This window comes from Colossoma macropomum, unplaced genomic scaffold (assembly GCF_904425465.1).
Source record: "Colossoma macropomum unplaced genomic scaffold, Colossoma_macropomum, whole genome shotgun sequence".
In the NCBI taxonomy this organism is placed as follows: Eukaryota; Metazoa; Chordata; class Actinopteri; order Characiformes; family Serrasalmidae; genus Colossoma; species Colossoma macropomum.
Window position 1 is genome coordinate 28,436,693 of NW_023494802.1, and position 20,553 is coordinate 28,457,245.

The 20,553-nt window shown below is 38.9% G+C and overlaps 2 protein-coding genes across 6 annotated transcripts in view; both read left to right on the plus strand.

Moving 5' to 3' along the window:
• The first annotated feature begins 945 nt into the window (after nucleotides 1-945).
• On the plus strand, nucleotides 946-15,631 carry fam3a (FAM3 metabolism regulating signaling molecule A). 2 transcript variants are annotated; one of them, XM_036591735.1, is made up of 10 exons: nucleotides 946-1,262; nucleotides 4,653-4,716; nucleotides 6,783-6,890; nucleotides 10,648-10,671; nucleotides 10,765-10,888; nucleotides 11,185-11,243; nucleotides 13,057-13,107; nucleotides 13,420-13,504; nucleotides 13,664-13,790; nucleotides 14,368-15,631. In XM_036591735.1, the coding sequence occupies exons 2-10, from the start codon at nucleotides 4,704-4,706 to the stop codon at nucleotides 14,464-14,466; spliced, it is 690 nt and encodes a 229-aa protein (XP_036447628.1). In that variant the 5' UTR covers nucleotides 946-1,262; nucleotides 4,653-4,703; the 3' UTR covers nucleotides 14,467-15,631. The 2 variants fall into 2 exon arrangements, with proteins under 2 accessions (XP_036447628.1, XP_036447627.1); XM_036591734.1 differs by having other exon boundaries at nucleotides 947-1,262; nucleotides 4,648-4,716.
• A 1,195-nt stretch (nucleotides 15,632-16,826) lies between these two features.
• The window catches only part of si:dkey-151g10.3 (serine/threonine-protein kinase WNK3), a 62,050-nt gene continuing 58,323 nt past the window's right edge, over nucleotides 16,827-20,553 (plus strand). For 2 of the 4 annotated variants that reach the window (XM_036592085.1, XM_036592088.1), the window contains exon 1: nucleotides 16,827-17,361. The gene's annotated coding sequence lies outside the window, so the exon portion shown is untranslated. Of the gene's footprint in view, nucleotides 17,362-20,228; nucleotides 20,375-20,553 lie in introns of those variants that run through there. The other 2 variants (XM_036592089.1, XM_036592087.1) reach the window with 2 other exon arrangements.

Consider the following 20,553-nt stretch of genomic DNA (forward strand, 5'->3'; position numbering starts at 1 on the left):
TTGAATGCATTTCTATGTGACTTCTGATCTGCTTCATGACCCTGAGTGCTTCCAGTCCTTCTGCCAAAATAGATGATATTTGGGCATAACATGTCCTTATCTCATGTCAGAGTGTCCTTCTCAAGGAACATGACACAAAGTCCTAGAAACAAGAGCCAAATAAGATAATACAAGCAAATAAAGATATAAACGTATTTTCTGAATGTTGCAGATGCAGGGCGTGATGTTGAACCATGATGAGCCTCACAGAAACACCAAGGCCAAATAACTATTATTCCTAGTTGTTAGGAATATATTCTTAAGCAAAATGTCCTATATTAAAAAGATTCGAATTTGATTACAGTAGATAATCTACATCATCTCTTCACAAATAAACACGGGATGAAATGAAATTGGTTGAGAGCCAGGCCTTCTTGTCCAACATAAATGCCTGACCACACAAATGCTCTTTTGACTAAACGGGCGCAAATTCTTACAGACACACTCCAAAATCATGTGGAAAGCCTTCCCTCCCGCTGAGGCAGAGCTAACTCCATATTAATGCCTACGGTTTTGGAATGAATTGTCCAACAAGCTCATATGGGAGTGATGTACAGTCATCTACACAATATATAAATCGGAACTTTTAAACCGATTCTTTTAAATTAATCACTCGAACCGATTCACAAGTACAACGTAAAAGTGAATCATGCTGAGTGTATCATCTGAGCAATATACAAGTCTGTCATAGGCTGGAGGATTTAAATAATAATGTTTCACAATCTAACTTAATAAAATCACAAGTCAAAATACCAGAATGTTACATATTGAGAACACGTTTTTTAATTCGCTTATATTTAAAATGTCTTGATTTGTGCATCAAGGAATCCTTGAATCGGACGGTCGATTAATTGAAACGGACCGCTCAGATGAACCGGTTCAGGAAATTTTACCCGTTTTTTCCCACGTGATTTGGGCGCGCACGTCGTGACGCCATCACTGTTAGTCCGTCCAAACCGGAACATTAGACGTATTCCTGTGCCGCTGTGTTGTCAGGTTTGCTGAGATTGAGCGACCGTAGTGCTGTTCGAGCTGTGGATGGAGAGGTTCTGCTCAGAGGAGAGTTCGTTTATGATAAACAGAGCAAGCCTCACTGTCAGAGTCAGCATGTCCTGACCGCCGCCGCTGGAGACTCACTGACTGACTGACTGACTGCAGTTTCTCTTCTCTGCTGATTGGAAACGTCCCCACCGCCGTACACGGAGACATTCGACACACAAACGGTAATTCAGTTTCTCTTGTTCACGCTGGGCAGGAGAGCTTCAGCTGATATTGCTGACATTAGTGACATTAGAGCGGTTTAGCTGGCAGGTACCCCAGTTAGCTCACTACTTAGCATTAGCAAGTAAACAGTGTTACATGTGTTATATTTCAGTCCAGCACAGCGTGTTCTGACTGACACACCAACCGAGCAGCGCGGCACAGAGAAAGACTGGGGAAAGAAAGAAACTGGGAAAATAACTTTTGGTTGAAAGCGAACATAAAACCCATTCTGTATTACCATTTTTTGAGTTTAGCCAATATATGTTCAACACCTCTGGAAAACGCCATACACATGTCAGCAGCGACGTCCTAGAAACTAGAGACAAATTTCCGAATTTTGCAGTTTCTTAGATCCGGGTCGTGGTGGTGAACTCTGATAAAGAGCTACCCAGCGTAGGTGATGAGGTGATAGGAAAATGTGGCCAGTGCTGTGTTTACTTTGTGTATGTGTTTGTGAAGCTGCTGTCTCTTCTTGACTGTAGGCACCTCTTTCAGATATTTAGCCTAGATATCCACAGTGCTTGACGTCTCATATGAGAACTTCACATATGGCTGTACACCCACAACCGCACACCTGCGGTATTATAAGCGAGAGTAAAGAACCCTCGTTGCTTTGGATTGGATCTGTGCGGGTTTGATTGCAGCGAGGAGGGAAAGTGCAGGTCTGCGCCACCTGCTGGTTACATTTTGAATCACCATTCATTTCGAATTTTTTTGATAAGGGGCAAAAATCACAAAAAGGCTTGAACTTTGGTAAAACAGTCATTTTGCGACCATCCAGGCACAGTAGCTGTGAATACAGCATAGTAGCCGAATATTTTGCTAGTCCATATTGCTGAAGATTAAAATACTGAACTACAAAGTCCAGGTCTGGGTGATGACACAGCTTCATGTGATGTGTGATAGTAGTCTGTTTAGGAAGAACTGTATTTCTGTCCTTTACTGTCAGCTCAGTTTACTGTCATTCGGAACATTGTCATAGTGTAAAATGCAAATCAATATGAGGGAGACACGACACGTTATGTTGGACAACCTCTAATGTGCATCACCTCCAGTTCCAAAAAATATAGGTTATAACCTGTATACACCGTCCCTAAGAAAGTTAATAGGCCTTGTTGTGACAAACACTTGGATAGTCAAATTCCAAATTTTTCCAATTGTAAAGCATTGTCTACTTGTAACTAGAGATATTTGCTGAATTTTAGGCGTTCAGCTCAGAGACTATTCTAAAATCCCTGATATAATTTGACCTTAAATAATTACATTGTAATTGCTTACTTTCTTGCAATTAGTTGTTATCTCTCAATGCTGGCAAGTTGTTTGTATTGTCTGGTTAAAAACTCAAGTGTCCATATTTCTGTGAGAAGGACAAACTCAAAACGACAAGCGATGAGAAAGTATGGGGCAGAGTCACCCGGAATTCCTAGTGAGTTGGTTGATTTCTGTTTATTGGCTCTTTTTTTTTTCTTTAGATGTTGTTTTCAAACAAACATCACGTTACATATTTTATACAGGCTAAATATAAGTTTGGATGCACTTCACATGTTTTGGGTATCCCAGCCATGAATGTGTTTAGTGTCTGCTTAGTAGTCCGTTTAGTTGTAACAAAACATCTTAAATGGCTGCCAAGTCAGTAGTTTTTCTCAAAGTTGGCATAAGAGTACAAACTTTGCAAACTCTTTTTGAAAGAGTTTTTTGTACATCTCAGTTTGTGATCATTGTAATTACGTCAATGATATGAAAGTGAAACAATTAAACAGTGTAGTCACTCAACTTAATAGCTCACGTTTCTGTAACATTATAGTTTGTGTTTCTGTCCTTTACTGTCAATTAAATTTGTCATTCGAAACACTGTCATACTCAAAGCATACTCATGTATACATATATTTTAGCCCTATTTGAGCTGGATTGGTGTTACTTGGGAAGGTGCTGTAATTTATGTGATTACAGATGAGATCTGTGACTTTAATCCAGTATGAATTCACAATGTCCATAGTTTTTACTTAATGATAAATCCGGAGTGAATTCTGTAATTCGTCGAACTCTCGAGCTCCTCAGTGTTAGTAGTGAACGTCTCAGTAATATAATCACAAAACCGGTTAATAGAATTAATTAATAGAAAATAGACAAGGTGGAAGCAGGCCTCTTTATCGCCCCCCTTTTTTTGTTTGGGTTTTCCCATTTCACTATAAGTGGTGCTGCAGCTACATTCTTGCGCCTCAATTTTCAAAAAACATTTGAAAAAGTTAGAGAATAAGAAGCTGACAGCTTTGTAGAAAACGGCGCCTGCCTTTATTTGCTTTTTCTGTGACCTGAAGACAAGACGATCAACTAAAATGGAGCTTGATTTGACACTTAATCCTCAGGTTTATGACAAAACTACTGAAATCCACTACGTTTGTGGTGATGGCTGAATTACAAAGAGAGGGAAAATGAACTCAAAAGCATTTGCTGTCTTGTCAGATGGCATTTGGTAAGTTAAATTAACCCACTTTACTAGCCTAGTGCTAGTATACATGCCACCTCATGCCGCACATGTTGTTATTGTTTGGCAGTGTGACGCTTGTTGCATAAAGCTAATGTAAACATCTGTGTGCAGATTTTTCGATCCACGCTATTTAGGATAATTTGGGAAAATTACAGAGGTTCTTTATCCTGTTGAATCGGCCAGTCAAATCGCACACAAATTACGTTACCAGACCTCCTCTGATAAAACTAATCCGGCTTGAACAGGGCTTTTGTTTGTTAAACTGTTTGATACTCCATATATAATTTCATACCAAAAATTTTAAAAACTGTTTAGAAAAACTGAGTTTCAAAACATAATTCATTTGAGGCAGTGTGTTACCTCTAAAAGTTTGAGTAAATTAAATTTCCAGTTTTTTCAGTGATGTCGAAACTCATACCTGTTGGAGCAACATAACCAAGACTGTTTATGAAGTTCACATAAAGCAGATTGTGTTTGTATGGTAAAATGCATGTTTGTATCAGTTTTACCTTAGAAAACATCAAGACCGTAAAGGTATACAGTGGGGTCCAAAATTCTGAGACCACTAGTGAAAATGCTTTTACATTCCTGAGAGTCGTCTGACTCACTTAAGTTAAGACTTAACCTGACCTTTTTGTATAAACGTCTCAACATGGTCAGTATCACCTAGACCTAGAAATAGTGCAGTATCTTGAATATTTGTTCTTCATTTTATGTGTCATAACTTTGTTTTGTTGCAAATGGAAATGAGTCCCAAGATTTTCAGTTTTGGTCCCACTGTAGGTCTGGTTGTGACCAGGAAAACTCACGTGTGTATATAACTCTTGTATGTATAACCTGTGTGTTCTCTCACACAGAACAGAAGCCACATCAAAGTGCCCGCTTTCTGTTCCCGTTCTTCCACCCAGCTAACATGAGGCTGGCAGGTTTGTACACTTCAAACTGACTCCATAAAGGCTTGAGTATACAGGATTAGAAGTCACTTGTCATTTTTTCTGTGTGCCCTTTGTGTACAATACAGATGGATTTTTTAGTTGCATGCAGTTTGTTGGTTGTATATGCACATACTGATTACTTATAAGAGAATAAACCCACAGTTCACTTACTTCCTTTTAAAAATGGGTCTGAACACAAAAAAGTGCAATACTTCTAAAATGGAAAAATATGTATACACTGTTGTTCAAAGGTTAGAATTGCTGTTCAAAAGTTTGGACTCAAACCACACAGTTATGTAATGATTCGTATATGTTATTAATGTGCAGTTTTACAGGTTTAGAGAGTAGGAGTCTAAGAAGCAGTAAATAAACATTTGAAATGTCTTCAGAATGATAAACAGTGCTGGAATGACTGAGAAAGCTGCGTAGCACTGAAAATCAAAGTATAATAGTATCCGGTAGTAATAAGTATCCAGAATTCATTATATTTCAAAAGTGGAGATGAACTCTCAAGACACAGAACCTGACAAAAAAAATAATGTAAATAGATGATTAGGAGAGAGTGGGGCACAAATCAGCATGGGGTAAAATACAACATGTATATTTTATGCAGTTAAACACGTTCAAATAAAACATGCTTTTTGCTTTATTCATGTGTTCTCATAGCAACATCATCTGTAAATTTTCACAGCAATCAGATAGACATAATTCACCTTGAAGATCATAAAAGTACCATACATGTAACTTTTTTCATCATAAATTGTGCAAAAAAGTCACATTATTCACTTCTATATCATTTCATTCACCCTCCTAATGGCATTTTGAAGAATAGATGTAACATACAGTCAGAGCTAGCTAAGTTAAAGTACAGCTGCCACATGGTAGGGTTAGTTGTAAAGCAGTGTTACAGCTGAGCCTCCCAAAACAATGAGGTAACCCCAGACTTCTCCATATAAATTCAGAACAGTTAAGTTTTTGTGCACAGATTCATCAAAAATGTAGTGAAGATGTTATGTAAATAAAGTATATTTCAATTTTAAGTGCTGATAATTTCTGTTTTGCTTTGTGGTCAGAAATATATTTGCCATAACATTCAACTTTTTCTAAGTGTATTTTTGATGTATTTGCTAGAAAGCTTGTCTGTTTTCAAAAAATATAGCTCTGCATTGAATGAAATGTTTGTATCGATTTATCAAGTACTTTAGCAACTGTTACAATTAGCCGCATCTATTACAAACCCCACCTGTGGGGTATATCTGCAGTATTTGGTTTCACTATGCTTTGGGCTGAATTGTTCACTAGAAACAAACTTTGAAACTGTTTTTATTCGTAGCAAAGATGTACACATTTTATATTTTATATTAAACTCAGCAAATAAATGTAAGTTGTGTACTAAAATTAGCAGAAAAAAATTTGCATTTAAGTTTGTTTACTGTAGAGGATTTGTTTTCATTGTGGTATCAGCAAAAAATTAATTTGACTCGGGTGTTCAGACTTTTGCATATGGCTGTACCTTTTCCTCTTAATCCAAATACCCTGAGTAAACATCAGACATGACAGTTTTGGCTGAATCCCAGTACTTAGGAAGGATGCTGTAGATCCATGAGGTCATACTCTATGATTCTTGCATGTAATCAACAATGCATGGTGTTTTTGTAATCCCTGTAATCCACTGTTCTGGTGAGCAGGGTGCTGTCATGTGAGAATTGAGTGCTGCAAGAGAATGCAGCATCACTATCTAAAGTGTTTTTGATATACAGGGGAAAAAAATCATGACCGACAACATTACCAGTACTACTAGTGTTGCACAAATTATATTTTTTTGCATGGTCACTGTGTTGTCACTGTCATATAATTCTAGATAAGGAGAGTGGATGCAGTATTTAGCCTCTCTGCAATAGAAGCACTGTTCCTACAGCTGACTTCATGCCTCCTACTCTCCTCTGTGTGTGTGTGTGTGTGTGTGTGTGTGTGTGTGTGTGTGTGCATGTGTGTGTGTGAATTGTGGTCTCTCAGTGGTTTTGTGTGTTCTTCATTGCATCCACTATATCTTGTAGGACCGCTGCGTGCTGTCGTTGTAGTGCTTCTTGTGGGCTTGACTTGGCTTCTGGCGAGCTCCATACTGGGAGGAGATGGCAACTCTGTAGTGAAGATGTTCTTTACTGGTGAGCAGTTTGCTTTTTCAGGTCAAAGGAAATTTTCATGTCTTGTCAGTTTTGGCTCACATGTCACAGGTCTTGCCATAATGTAATATTAAGAAATATCATACATGCTCAACCACTGCAAAAAAATGTCTTTGTTACTATAGACTAGGGGTGCCCAAAAAAAAAAAAATCAGATTTTTAGAAATGTATTTTATAATGTTATACTATTTTTTTGGTACCTAAATGAAAATAATTTAGTAGATTATCTAGAGTATAAAAATATATTTCCTCTCTCCTGAAGTTTGATCACCCTAGTCAAAGGACACATTTAGTTTTTTGTATTGAAAATTAAGTTATTTTAGTGTACAGCTAATATTTTTTGCTGGGTTTAACGTATTTAGTGGGGGATAAAACACAAAATATTAAATATGCTGTAACATTTGCACAGACCACATTTTATGCTTTATTTTTTCCAATATTAAATTCAGCAAATGAACAGTAATTGTGCATTACAATTTTCTAAAAACTTAAAAATCATCAATTTTCAAAATAATCAATATAGTATGCTTTTTTTTTTATCAAAATTTCTCTGGATATTTTCCTACATAAAATTAAACAAAACTTGGTATATTGACTGTTCCGATTACGTGTAAAAAGTTTTTCGAATCTGATAGGAAAGAATAAGATTGAATGGTGGTGAAATTTAGGATTTCGTGATGCATTTTATTGTATCCAGGGAGGTCAGAGACTGAGTGGCAGGGAACTCTCAAGGCCTGAAAATTTCTGTGAAATAAAAAAAAATGTACGAAAAAATATCTCTATTTGTGTTTATCATATCGTCAATCATGTAATAAATTTTGTGTGGAAATAAAAAGGTTACAGTTGGGCAGTATCAATTTGTTTCATACCTTTAAACGATCTACCATATATTATATTAGTATACAGTATTACCAGAGAAGGTACAGTGAGGAGAATTGCCTCTCTGTAATGTCTTCGGATTTGTCAGATGTTAGAGGGCGCTCCTGAGCAAGTCCAAAATGAATGGGTTAATTTGGAGCATTTGAGCAAAATCATAGTTTGTACATGCTGAAACATTATTATATAGAAGCATACAATAATTTCCTGAACACTGCATAAACAGCATAAAACATTTTAACACCGCTGTTGTATTTTTGAGCGCTTTTAAACTCCAGTTATAGGAGTCAGAACGGTGCCTCATGGACATTCATGACTTCAGTAAGTGCAAACTCCTTCGTCTGCCAATGAGCAGATCTGCTTGCCAACCAATCAGCACTCAATAGCACTAATAGCAACCAATCAGCACTCAGTAGCAGTAATGCTAACCAGTTAGCACTCAGTAGCTGTAATGTAGCATCCTACTGCCTAAAACCCGTTAAAGAAATATGCAGGCAAGTTTGCTTATTTAGTGAATGACGTCATTTTACTTTCCAGAATTAAAGGAAGGTCCTGGACGTGTGGTCATAAACTATTTTAACGTTTCATTTTTAGCCATATCTCCATTCACCTCCATTCATTTAGGACTCGTTTGTGGGCACCCTCTGGTGTTTAGCAGTCATGTTTTTGATATGACCAAAAAAATAGGAAGTTGCCAGGCTCCACTTAAACCAGCTCTGGTATTACTGTGTGTATGATAAGCAGTGCTGCTCACTTTGAGAGCGGAGATGGTTAGAGTTAACTTAGCTAGCAAGATAATAGTTCTGCTCACCACAGAACAGGTTTGATTCTGGCTAACTAAAGTACTGACACAAATTCATATGTTAATTATTTATGAAGACAAGCAGCTGGTGCTGAAGGGACAGAAAGGCGAAATTAAACCTGCTCCTTGATGTTTGGACCTGTAGCCTGATCAGTTAACTTAATTTTATCTTAGCGAGCAGATTACAGACCTAAACATGCCACACACCACAGTACAGGCTCGATTCTGACTAACTGATGCTGTGCTGAAGCAGGTTTAGATTTTTAAAACTACTGTATGAGAGTGACTCGTCAAATTGAACCTATCCTGTGGTGTTTGGGACCGAAAGCGTTTTGCCTAAGCTAAGGAGCTCTTAACCGTTGCTGAGTGACTGTTATGCTTAGTTTTTTTCTGTCTGATTTTTCCCTGGTACTATCAGCGCCACCTAGCTATCACTGAGTTCCCACACCACTAATCAGTGACACCTCTGAAATACACTATATGGATAAAAGTATTGGGACACCTATACATTACACTTACAGGAGCTTTTATGACATCCCATTCTAAATTCATAGGCATTAATATGGAGTTGGTCCCCCCCTTTGCAGCTATAACAGCTTCCACTCTTCCACCCTTCTGGGAAGCTTTCTTTTGATTTTGGAGGGTGTTTGTGGGGAATTTTTGCTCATTCATCCAGAAGAGCATTTGTGAGGTCAGACACTGATGTTGGACGAAAGGGCCTGGCTCGCAATCTCTGTTGTGGTTTATCCTAAAGGTGTTCGATGGGGTTGAGGTGAAGGCTCTGTGTGGGCCAGTCAAGTTCCTCTACACCAGACTCACCCAGCCATGCTTTTATAAACCTTGCTTTCTGCACTGGGGTACAGTCCTGCTGGAACAGAAAAGGGCCTTCCCCAAACTGTTCCCACAAAGTTGGAAGCATACAATTGCCCAAAATGTCTTGATCTGCTGAAGCATTAATATTTCCCTTCACTGGAGCTAAGGGGCCTAAACCAACCCCTGAAAAACAACCCCATATCATCATCCCTCCTCCACCAAACTTTACAGTTGGCACAATGCAGTCAGGCAGGTTGTGTTCTACTGGTGTTTGCCAATCCAGACTCATCCATTAGACTGCCAGATAGAGAAGCGTGATGCGTCACTCCACAGAACTCATTTCCACTGCTCCAGAGTCCAGTGACGGCGTGCTTTACACCACTCCCCCTCCCACAACGCTTGGCATCGTGTATATTGATCTTAGGCTTGTCTGTTTCTGCTCGGCCATGGAAATCCATTTCGTGCAGCTCCTAACGCGCAGTTCTTTTGCTGATGCTGCTTCCAAAGGCAATTTGGAACTCTTTAGTGAGTGATTCAACAGAGGATAGGCTCTGTGCCTGTGAAATCAATAATTAAGAGGGGTGTCCCAATACTTTTGTCCATATAGTGTATAAACGAGTGGAATGTGTTTATCCATTCAGATGTAGAACAGTAGTTTGACATGCTCTAGTTTTGAAATACCAGCATCATTTTTAAATACCATGATATCCTTGTTACTGTTATAATGCCCATCCCTACTCTAGGCCTTCTGGAAATCCAAGATATGTCACTAGGATTGAAAAAAACAAGGATACATCACTGCCTGAGAATACATGTAATAGTCTAATCAGGTTTCAGTCAGTTGTTAGAAGTGGAAAACAGCAGCAGCTCTGTGTGAGGGCTCTTTCACTGAAAGAGTAACTGTAAAACAGAAAAGGTAAGATAGATATTAATATGCCTGTTACAAACTTTAAATATATTTTACAAGCTTTAAATGTCCATGTTTAATAATAGGAATCACTGTTTGCTTAGCTCTAATGTACTACTTGAATCTCTAGCAGAAATTAGTATTATCATAAATGTCCCCAAACTCCCCCTCCCCTTTTTTCCCCCCAAATTATGACAGTAGTCATAGTTTGCTGCTGATATTATGTATTACTCATTTTTACACAATTGCTGTGGACAGTTGCGCTAATTGGTTCTTGAAGTAGGAGAGAAGGATGGAGCTTGTTCTTTCACTGATCTTTTGTTACATTATGTGATTCGCAGGTACACCGGAGGAGCCAACTCAAGGTAGGGTGAAGAACTGCACTTGAATTGTTGCATCAGCAAATTACTGTTTGGTGTCAAGATTGAACAGCATGCTTTGCCTTTGCTTTCTCTTAGAACCAAGACCTCGCAGGTACAAGTGTGGGCTTTCTGCCCCATGTCCTCCAAAACACCTCGCGTTCCGTTTAGTCTCTGGAGCTGCCAATGTCATTGGCCCCAAAATCTGTCTGGAGGACAAAATGTAAGCCAGTGAACATCTGTCTGTCCTGTCTGTCTGTCTTTCTATGCGACGTTTCAGCTTTCCATTTCTTAGAATTCCATCTTTCCATTCTCAATTCTTCTTTCTTTCTCATTTCCATCATTACCAGCTTCTCATTGGGAGCATGATGCAAGTATGCATTATTTTCTGTTTCTGCCACGTCTGTGTGCTGTTTCTCCATCGCATGTTGTGTTTGTGCTGCTGTAACCAACATCCTGAAAACTGCTTTAGGGAGTAAAACTTATTTATTCAGCTATGCGTGTTGTTTTTTTCCCCAGGCTCATCAGCAGCGTCAAGAACAATGTTGGGAGAGGACTTAACATTGCTTTAGTAAATGGTAACAAGCCTAACAGTCTGTTTTTGTGCAAGAATGTGATGCATGATACAGATATGATTTTAAGGAGCTAAAATTTCAGATACCAATAAATTATGTCAGCCAGTATATTTAGAATTTTAATCAACAGTCAGCTTTATTAAGCTCTAATAAACAGCAGCATATATAGAAATAATGTGTGTTATAACATGATATTCTCTGCTTAAGGTTATGTTTTGAAAGGTTTTATATTTTTTTCATATTTTGGTTACTTTAGCCATGAGTTTTGAGTTCAACTAGGGCTAACTCTTATGAGTGTCTAAGGTTTCACCTTGTGATAGGTACATTATAAGTACTTGGTGTTCAATTATTAGTGCATTATTGGTAGTGCCCCATATTAAAACTTCTGTACTTTTATGGTGCTGACGGAATTTCTTCAGTTACAGTCGAGCAACAAAAAATCCATGTCATTCAATACCAAAGTTCAATATTGATTTACTCAGTATTATCAACATCTGTGTGCCAGTAAGCATGCTTGTTCCAAAATCTAGACTTCTGATTGGCTGTCCAAATCACATGCTGAATGTATTTTCTTAATGTCAGTAAATAACACTGACACCTCCTGCACCTCACACTCATTTCTGGTTTAAGCCACACCCATGTTCAATTTGTAATTCAAAAGAAGATATTGAAATAATATTGTTCAGGTATCAAGGTTAAAGTAACAGTGTTGTCAAAATCAAAACATTTTGAAAGATACCCAGCTCTAGGTATTGGTGATGTTTTTCACCAGGTCACCAATATTGCTTGATATTATTTATATAAAGTTGGGACAGTGTGTGAAATGCCAAGAAAAACAGAAAGCAATGATTAATAAATTCTGTTTGACCTCTTTTAAATTGAAAACAGTACAAAATGCAATATTTTATGTTTTGTCATTTGAACGTCAGTGTTTTTGTAAATATATTTATATATAGCTCATTACAGATTTGTTGCCTGCAACACTTTACAGAAAGTTGTGACATTAGCCTATTTACCACTGTGTTAAATCACCTTCTAACAGCACTTAATAATCATTTGGGGACTAAAGACAAACTGATCCAGTTTTGAAAGTGGAATTTTTGCCATGCTTCTATTATACAAATCTTTGCATTTTCCAGCTTCGTATTTTAAGCTCAATAATGCAGCACATGTTTTTTATGGGAAACCAGTTCTGGAGTGCAGGCAGGCCAGTCTAGCACCCACTCTCTGATTATATAGTCATGCTGTTGCACCCCGAGCAGAATGTGGCTTGGCGTTGTCACATTGAAATAAGTATGGGTGTCCCTGAAAAAACATTGTCTAGAAGACAGCATGTGTTGCGCCAAAATGTGTTCAGTGTTAATAGTGCCTTCACAGATGTGCAGGTTACCCACTAATACCGCCAAATACCATGACAGATCCTGGCATTTGAGTTTTACACTGGTAACAGTCTTCATGGTCTTTTTCTTCTTCGGCCCAGAGAACACAACGTCCGTCATTTCCATAGATGATCTGAATGTCTGATTGGTCAGACTACAGAACACATTTTCACTGTGCATCAGTCAACTTCAGATGAGCTCAAGCCCAAAGAAGTCAGCAGCGTAGACTTAGCAGTATGATACGATTTGTAAAGGGCCAATTGATTTTGCAATACTATTCCTCTCACTTACATATTTCTTTGCTCGAAAAACAAAACAGAAAATTGTCATTTTACATTTTAATTGTATGTACTGCTAAACCCCTAATTGTTTTATTACATGACATGTTGGCCCAATTTCTTTTGATGTAAAGTTAATAACTTTTTAATGTTTTTCAGGGGTCTCTGGTGAGCTTTTGGAAACGAAGTCATTTGACATGTGGGAAGGAGGTTTGTTTCTTTTAGTAATACTGTTTTTAAAACAGTTCCAGTTGTACAATCTGATTTGGTTATACAATGTTCTGTCTTTTTTTGTTGTATAACAGCACTGACCACTGGTTGCTAATTAACAACAGTGGTTACTTTACTGTCAGTTGTGGTATGTAGTAGAAGTACTTTTTTGGCAGGATAAAATGCCAATATTTAAAAAAACATTGGAAACAAATGGTGATATCTTCTGGTATGTTATGTATTTTTCCCACGTGAATGTCGTATTGTACAGATGTTACCACCTGGTTTAAACATATTCATTCTACTCCACAGATGTGTCTGATCTGCTGAAGTTTCTCAGACCTCTCCATGAGGGAACCCTAGTGTTTGTGGCTTCTTTTGATGATCCAGCCACCAAGTACGGTTCCATGTATCTCCTGCACATGTCTTACTTTAAATCAGATTGACTCCTAAATCTATACTAGTAAATGTTAGGAAATTGAGAGATTATAGTTTTCTGAATGAATCTCTCTGTGGTTTTGTTGGTAATGTTCTTGATTTGATGGCTGATTTGCAGGTTGAATGATGAAGCAAGGCGGCTTTTTGAGGAGCTGGGCAGCACAGCAGTAAAAGAACTGGCCTTTAGGGACAGCTGGGTGTTTGTAGGAGCCAAAGGCATAGACAACAAAAGCCCATTTGAGCAGGTAGGATTGTCAAAATGTTTACAAAATTTTGAAAATGTTTAGGCACTTTGGTGTCCTATTAAATAATTCATGATATGTGCTGTTATTGTATGTAGACAACATTTAGGATATTTACAACGATGTGTATCCAAATCCAGAGGTTAAAAGAGTCGCCTAAAACCATCCTCCACTTATTTGACGAATACTCAGAGGAGGACAAATCCATTAAAACATTTCCTGAAGTAGATGTACAGTACTGTACAAAAGTCAGAAACCTTTATTTATTTAATTTCCTGTCATATATGACTGGAAATATATGACATTTCTGCTTTTTATTCTGACACTAAAAATGAATAACTTAGTGGTTGCCTTGGCTGGAAATTAACTGGAAATTAACTTTCATTAACATGAAAGGAGCTCTCTGACTTTTGCACAGTACTGTATATTTTATGTTTTTTATCCAGAGGCTGAAAAATGAATAACTTAAACTTAACAGACACTTTGGCTGTGAATTAAGTAACAGCACTGTAGCTAAGTAAATGGAACTTGTTAATTCACCTAAATCCCCTCCCTTTTACTGTTTTTCTTTTTCTCCCAGCGAATGAAGAACAGCAAAACTAGCAATAAATATGAAGGCTGGCCTGAGTCTTTGGAGATGGATGGCTGCGTTCCTCTACGTGCCCCACTAGAAAGCTAAATTCCCAGGGACAATGAAACAAACTATGAAATGCCACAACATTCACTAACATGAGGTTTAATTAGTGACCAAAGTGATTCCGTTACAGTCATGGTGAACTCTTGGATCATGCAACTACCTAAATGGTCTCTGACTGAAAGTCTCTTGAAGGATTTCGCTTGGTTCGGTACAAATGGACCTTTTGAAATCTAAACACAACTTCTTTTATCTCTACTTTTGAATAATGAAGAGGAGTAAGCATATTGCTTCTGCATACGAGCAAGTGGAAAAGGGAACAAACAGTGGAACTAGTCTAGATAAATGTGAGAATCAGCTTTATATCAAGTGTTGTAAACGTACAAGAAGGATTTCATGAAGGTCGAAGATAATATATATGACACAACACTAATATATACATCAGTCAGGGGTGAAATGCAGATTTTAGTCCTTTTTTAAAGTGTTCTTTTTTTATTATTTAATGTATAATGGATCTGTGCCTCTCTGTTAACCAATGACTTTCAAGTATATTTGTAAATTATCTAGTGTACTGATATTTCACATAACTGGTGTTAGGGAGAGCTACTGCTATGCAATAATGTGTGGTTTGCTTGTTTTCTGAAGAGAGCTTAGTGTGATGCTAATGTTTGAAGAATGTACTTTTGGACTCTACGTTTAATAATGCGTGGCACATATTTAGAGAGAATGGTCATGCAAAACTCATTGACGTGAGTGTTTGGAACACTGAGATTACGATTAGCTTTTTGGATATTATGTTTCTCATTTTATAGTCAACCCAAGAAAGTGAGCGTATGATGTACTCAAAGGGGAACTCCACTGATTTTTCAAAATGTCTGCAGAATTAAATGAATAAGATGTTAACGAAGTTATTCAGAGCAGTTTGCTGTGAAATGCTTAGTTCTAGAGAAACTTAGAGTCAGAATTATTCACATGCAATGGTGGTGATAGGAACCACACGTCTGCATCTAGAAAGTCCCTCACATAAAGTTATTACATGAAATGGTTACCTGATTCCTGATATGAGACATTGATTTACGGTAGTTTTGTGATAAAATTTTGGCCTAAAACATGAACAATTTATTTTAATGTATTCACGGTAGAGGCATACATGAAGGGTGTTCTAAGGCAAAAGAGTCCCCAAAGAAAACTTGCTTTTTTCCAGATTTATGACTATTTTAGCCTCAACATTACATAAAAAACTCAGAAAACTCATGTAGGGTGTTTTTGGATAGCAAATAAAATTGCTTTATTTGAGTTGTAGACATTGTGACCCCTCGTTCTTATCACAAGCACTGTAAAGAAATCTGAGCTAGTTTCTGTATAAATGAACCATTTCACATCAAATCACTGTGAATGACTTTGTTTATATCTTGACAACTGAATTATGCAGAAATTTGAAAAATGGATGGAATTCCCCTTTAAAGTGGAACTGTTGCAATAAAATGTGAAAGCGCCATTTCATGGACTCAAAGCCTCTTATTTAATGCAAAAAGAATCGTGACTTGCACTTTGGAGTCCAGTAACTGTTCCAAGCACCATGGACAGCGGCATTGTCAAATTATACACACTAGAGGGCGATATGGAATCAATAATGTAGAATAGCATCTAAAAATGACAAGGTGTGTATGTGTATTAAAGCCTGTCACAACTGAACTCTGTCTGAACTCATTATAGGTGCTGAATCATTGCTGTATTGGTTGCTGCATTGCCTGAGCAAAGCTGCAATAATGCCAGTACGATAAGAATGCCCACTGCTGTTGTGTAAAAGTGAAACAGGGAATACGGTTTCTTTCTTGAATAAACTATGAATGCAAATGTAATTAAGAAAAGGATTACCATGAGTATAAACATTGTGATTTTGTGCGTGTTTAGTGTTCTATCAAAATCGGTCGCTTTCACCTACTAGCAATGTTCGGCTCGTGAGCGAATCGTCCTATTGAACCGATTCATAAGTCCAGTTGAATCAAAATTTTTATTTGTAGCATCTACCAAATGTTTACAATCCGTGTGATAAGATCCTCGATTCTAATAACAGTCGGACAATACTCACAGCTGAACTTCATAAAGTCACCATATTAAACCTCACACTGTAACACCTCTTTTAATTTCTTTTAATTTCCTCTGTTTAGATGGGCTTGCTCTTTTTGTGCCTTTGCATTACGAGTCTGACTCGATTAGAGAGCAGAAGTAGCAACATCGGCCTCGCAGAGCCGAATCTCATTGAAATCGGAGGAAGTGGTTTAGGAAGTATAGAATCGTTGAATCGCTTTGATTCATTGAAGCGGACGGTGCGAATGAATCGGTTCGGTAAATCGATCTCCACATCCAACTGCCGCGTGCTCAGAGCGCGCGACCCCGCGTGGTCACACAGAGGCGGTAACGCTCTCTCTCTTCTCTCACACACCTCGAGTCCGTGTCTCTCAGCCGGCCGCTGAGACATGAGGAGAGGAAACGCGGAGCACGGACACTGCTGCCCGAACGTGGACACGGACGGACACACGGTCGCCTCGTGAAGCGCGTCGAACACAACGTGGAAAAAAAATTATGCGTGCAGCGGCCGCGCGCATCGAAACAGACAAAAAAGCAGCAGCACCGTTTTCACTCCGGTCTCCAGCATCATCAGAATCCGTGCGAGTGGAGGATTTGGAGACAAGGATTTAACGCTAACGACGACGCGTAAACGAGGGGAGCTGAGCGTTTCTAGCCGAGGAATACGCCTACTGTTCCGGGCAGAGAGAGGCGTCTAACCCCGCGGTCTGAATCTTTAGTTAACGGAGCGAAGCCGAGCTGACGGAGCTGCGAGATACTGAGGAATAAACAAACAGAGCGATCCGCCTCAGAGCCGGCTGGCTGAAGAGGAACACGAAACGGACGACAGACGGAAGATGCCTCACACCGGTGAGTAGACGAGCAGGTTTCTTTAAGAAGGAGAAATATGATAGCGTGTTCGTTCTTTCCTGTGAATGTTTTTAATAAATTAGTCCTGTCTCGTCGCTAACCGTCGCGCAGGAGTCCCAGGCTAGCGTTAACGTTAGCCGGCTAACTCGCTAACGCTGACAAGGTGCTGAAATGTTTTCACGGGCGAGAGCGGCGACGCTTGTTTCCCTTCACCACTCGTAAGCCTTTATTTCTCTGCTTCTTGTTTCAGTTTAGCCCAAGGTTGTGATTTTATTCAGATGAATTGCACCTCATGTTTTTATTGGGTTCGTTTCGAAGTCTCCCAGACGGTACGTTAACCGTTGTCAGGTAACATTAGTTCGTGAAAATTTACGTTCGCCTGGTGAGCAAAGACAACAAATACTCGCCCGTGTGCAGGGCTTGTGTTCGGTAGTGGCTAGCTGGCTAAATCATCCGAAAAAAACAGTCATTCACTCCGGCTGAACCAGCATATAACGTTAGATGTGCTCATAGGCTCATATTGTATTTCATTTATACGGCGAGATGGGTGTATATTGTGATTAACTCTGATCCGGTTGAGTTTATTCAGCCGTTACATGTCAGGTCGCAAACAGCCCAAACAAAACAACCAAAAGGAAACAAATTATGTTTGCTTGACTTCCGTCTGTTGTTTAGCAGCAGGTTATGGTAGTTTTCTTAGACAACATTGGCTGAACGGAATCCTGTGAGCAATAAAATTTAACCGAGTAATTTATTAGGCCCAATGAGGCGCATGTAACAGTAATGATGCCTTTATAAGGACCATTTACTTAGCAGTTTTACTTGGTTAATGTAATTTAAGTAAAGCAAATGTGAGAAAATGTGACCCTTAACTGATCTGGTAGAACAGAAATGGGCAATGGAAAGTGGCTCCATATTGTATGAGTTGATAAAAACACTTGGAGCTCATTTTGGGATTAAGCTACAGCTGCGATAGTAAAGCCACTTTGGAAATCTGTAATCCAGGTTCATTGTGTGGCACAGCTGACTAAAACAATCCCACCTGGATTATATGGTCAAGGGGCAGAGCCTGGCGAATGGAAGAAAAAGAGCGTTAGGTAATGTGGCTCTGTTGCAGTGACTGAGTCAGTGTGTGCTCTGCCTACCGTGGCTATAGTGGCACTCTCTATCACATGGCTGACCTGGATTGGGCAGCAGAATTGGTCGTGTTTGGGTCTGGGTCTGTCCAAATAGGAAGAGCATTGTGCCCCAGATTCTTCCATTGCTTTTGTGTGTAAAGCTCACGTCCAGTCTGCATCATGAGCACAGGGGAAAGGGGCATGTGCCAGACTGTCATCAGAAGTGACATCCACCATTCATTGGACTGCAAATAGGGCTGGGGGACCCATTGTTCTTGTTTTTGGCCTAAAGTAGACTGCAGACAACACCATTTCCTAGTTTAAAACTAACAGTTCTAATTACTTTTGTGTGAAAAGTCCGAAATAGGCATTTTAAAAGGTTTAGTCTTGTTTAGTCTTTCTCTGTTTTTTTTTCTCTTTTTTGTGGTGTTATGATTTGGCACCAATAAGGCATATGCTGACAATACCCCAAAATGGACTCTACTTAAACTGTTCCCCAGATAAACTATATATTATGGGTACATTTTACCTGTAATCTGAGTTTTTAAATGAGTAAGAACAGGAAGTTCCAACATAGTTTGACAGCTTTGTTGTGATCAAGACCTGTGAGACAGAGTGTGTAGCAGGGATTAGCCCAGCTGGCCAAAACACACCCGATTACATTTTTTTCTCAAAAGTTTGTGAAATCAGTTAAAATTCAGATCAAGAAAGATCTAGATTTTTATGGAAGAACAGTGTATTAGCTGTGCAATTCAAAGAATTGAAAAAGTCTGAAAAGGTTAAAATAGTGTTGTTTTTTGAAAAGCATGTAAAATGTTTAGAAATCAATAACAGTGTTATTATAGTTTATTATATTGTGTCAGCTTTGCAGCAGAGGTATTTTGCGTGATAAGTGTTTAGGTGTGAAGAAACTGGCTCCTCTGCTAAACCCTGACTTCCTGCTCTTTTCATGCTGTGCCAAACTGCCACCAAATGCTGCTGTTATCTCAGCTGTAAATTACAGTGGCACCTTTGGAATGTTAGTCCTACGTAGACACCGAATGTCTGGATGATCCAGCTGTATTTTTTACCTTGGACTACGGTATTTCAGTCAGTAGTTCTAAAAGTTTTTGTGCTCAAAAAGCTTATGTTTTTGTTGTATTTCCACATTTGCTGTTTCTTTTGAAATTAATTTCTAATTTGCTACATTTCAAAGTAAATAACCCATTTAACAGAACTGTTGTAGTTTATTGATTGTGGTAACTTGGTCTAATACCATTTTGATGTCTTATCTCTCTCTCTGTCTCTCCGTTGCCCAAACCATAGTTTGTTTTTAGTTCAGGCAAAAATTTAGCTTTAGTCACTGCTTTCATTCACACACGCGCTGGCACATATTTTATCAGGGGGAAAATCCCCCACAATTCTTTTTGTGAATACTCCCCCCCTTCTCGCTCTTGTTCTCTTTCACACACACATTTTTCCCACCCATTCCACCACCACCCCCTCCAGCCTGTTGTCCCTTCTCTCTCTCCCACTGCTCACTGATCTCCCTCTGAGACCTTGATGTCCCTCTCCCCAAATACAGTCTCTTCCTGCCCCCACTCCCCTTGTTATATGCACTTTTTTGTCATTTAGCTACACCATGTCTCACCCCCTCTTCCTCCCTTCCTCCCTTCCACCACCCTAACCCTTCTGCCCCCTCCCTAAACACACACACTGCGTCCCCTGGCTCCCTCTTTGTCTGCCTCAGTAAAGCAGCAGAGCCTGCTCAGTCCCAGGGGATTAATGTGTGTATGCCAGTGAAGTGAGGGATGGAAAAAAGTGGGCAGAGACAGAGGGGACTCGCTGATGTGCAGTGTGTGTTGTGTTTAAAGTTTTTTGGAACTCTATGGGAGCAGACGACACCGCGTGCTGAGGTACATAATTGGAATCGGAAGATGTTCACTCCTAATATGCGATCGACAACAGGGCTATTTATTTTTCTTTTGGCCAATCTATGTTGAAATTTTTTTGGCATAATTAATATGAGCCAGCTGAGTTGTGTGTTTGTATGCTGTTGCTGTACCTTGCCAAAAATTGTCAGATGGTGGCTGTT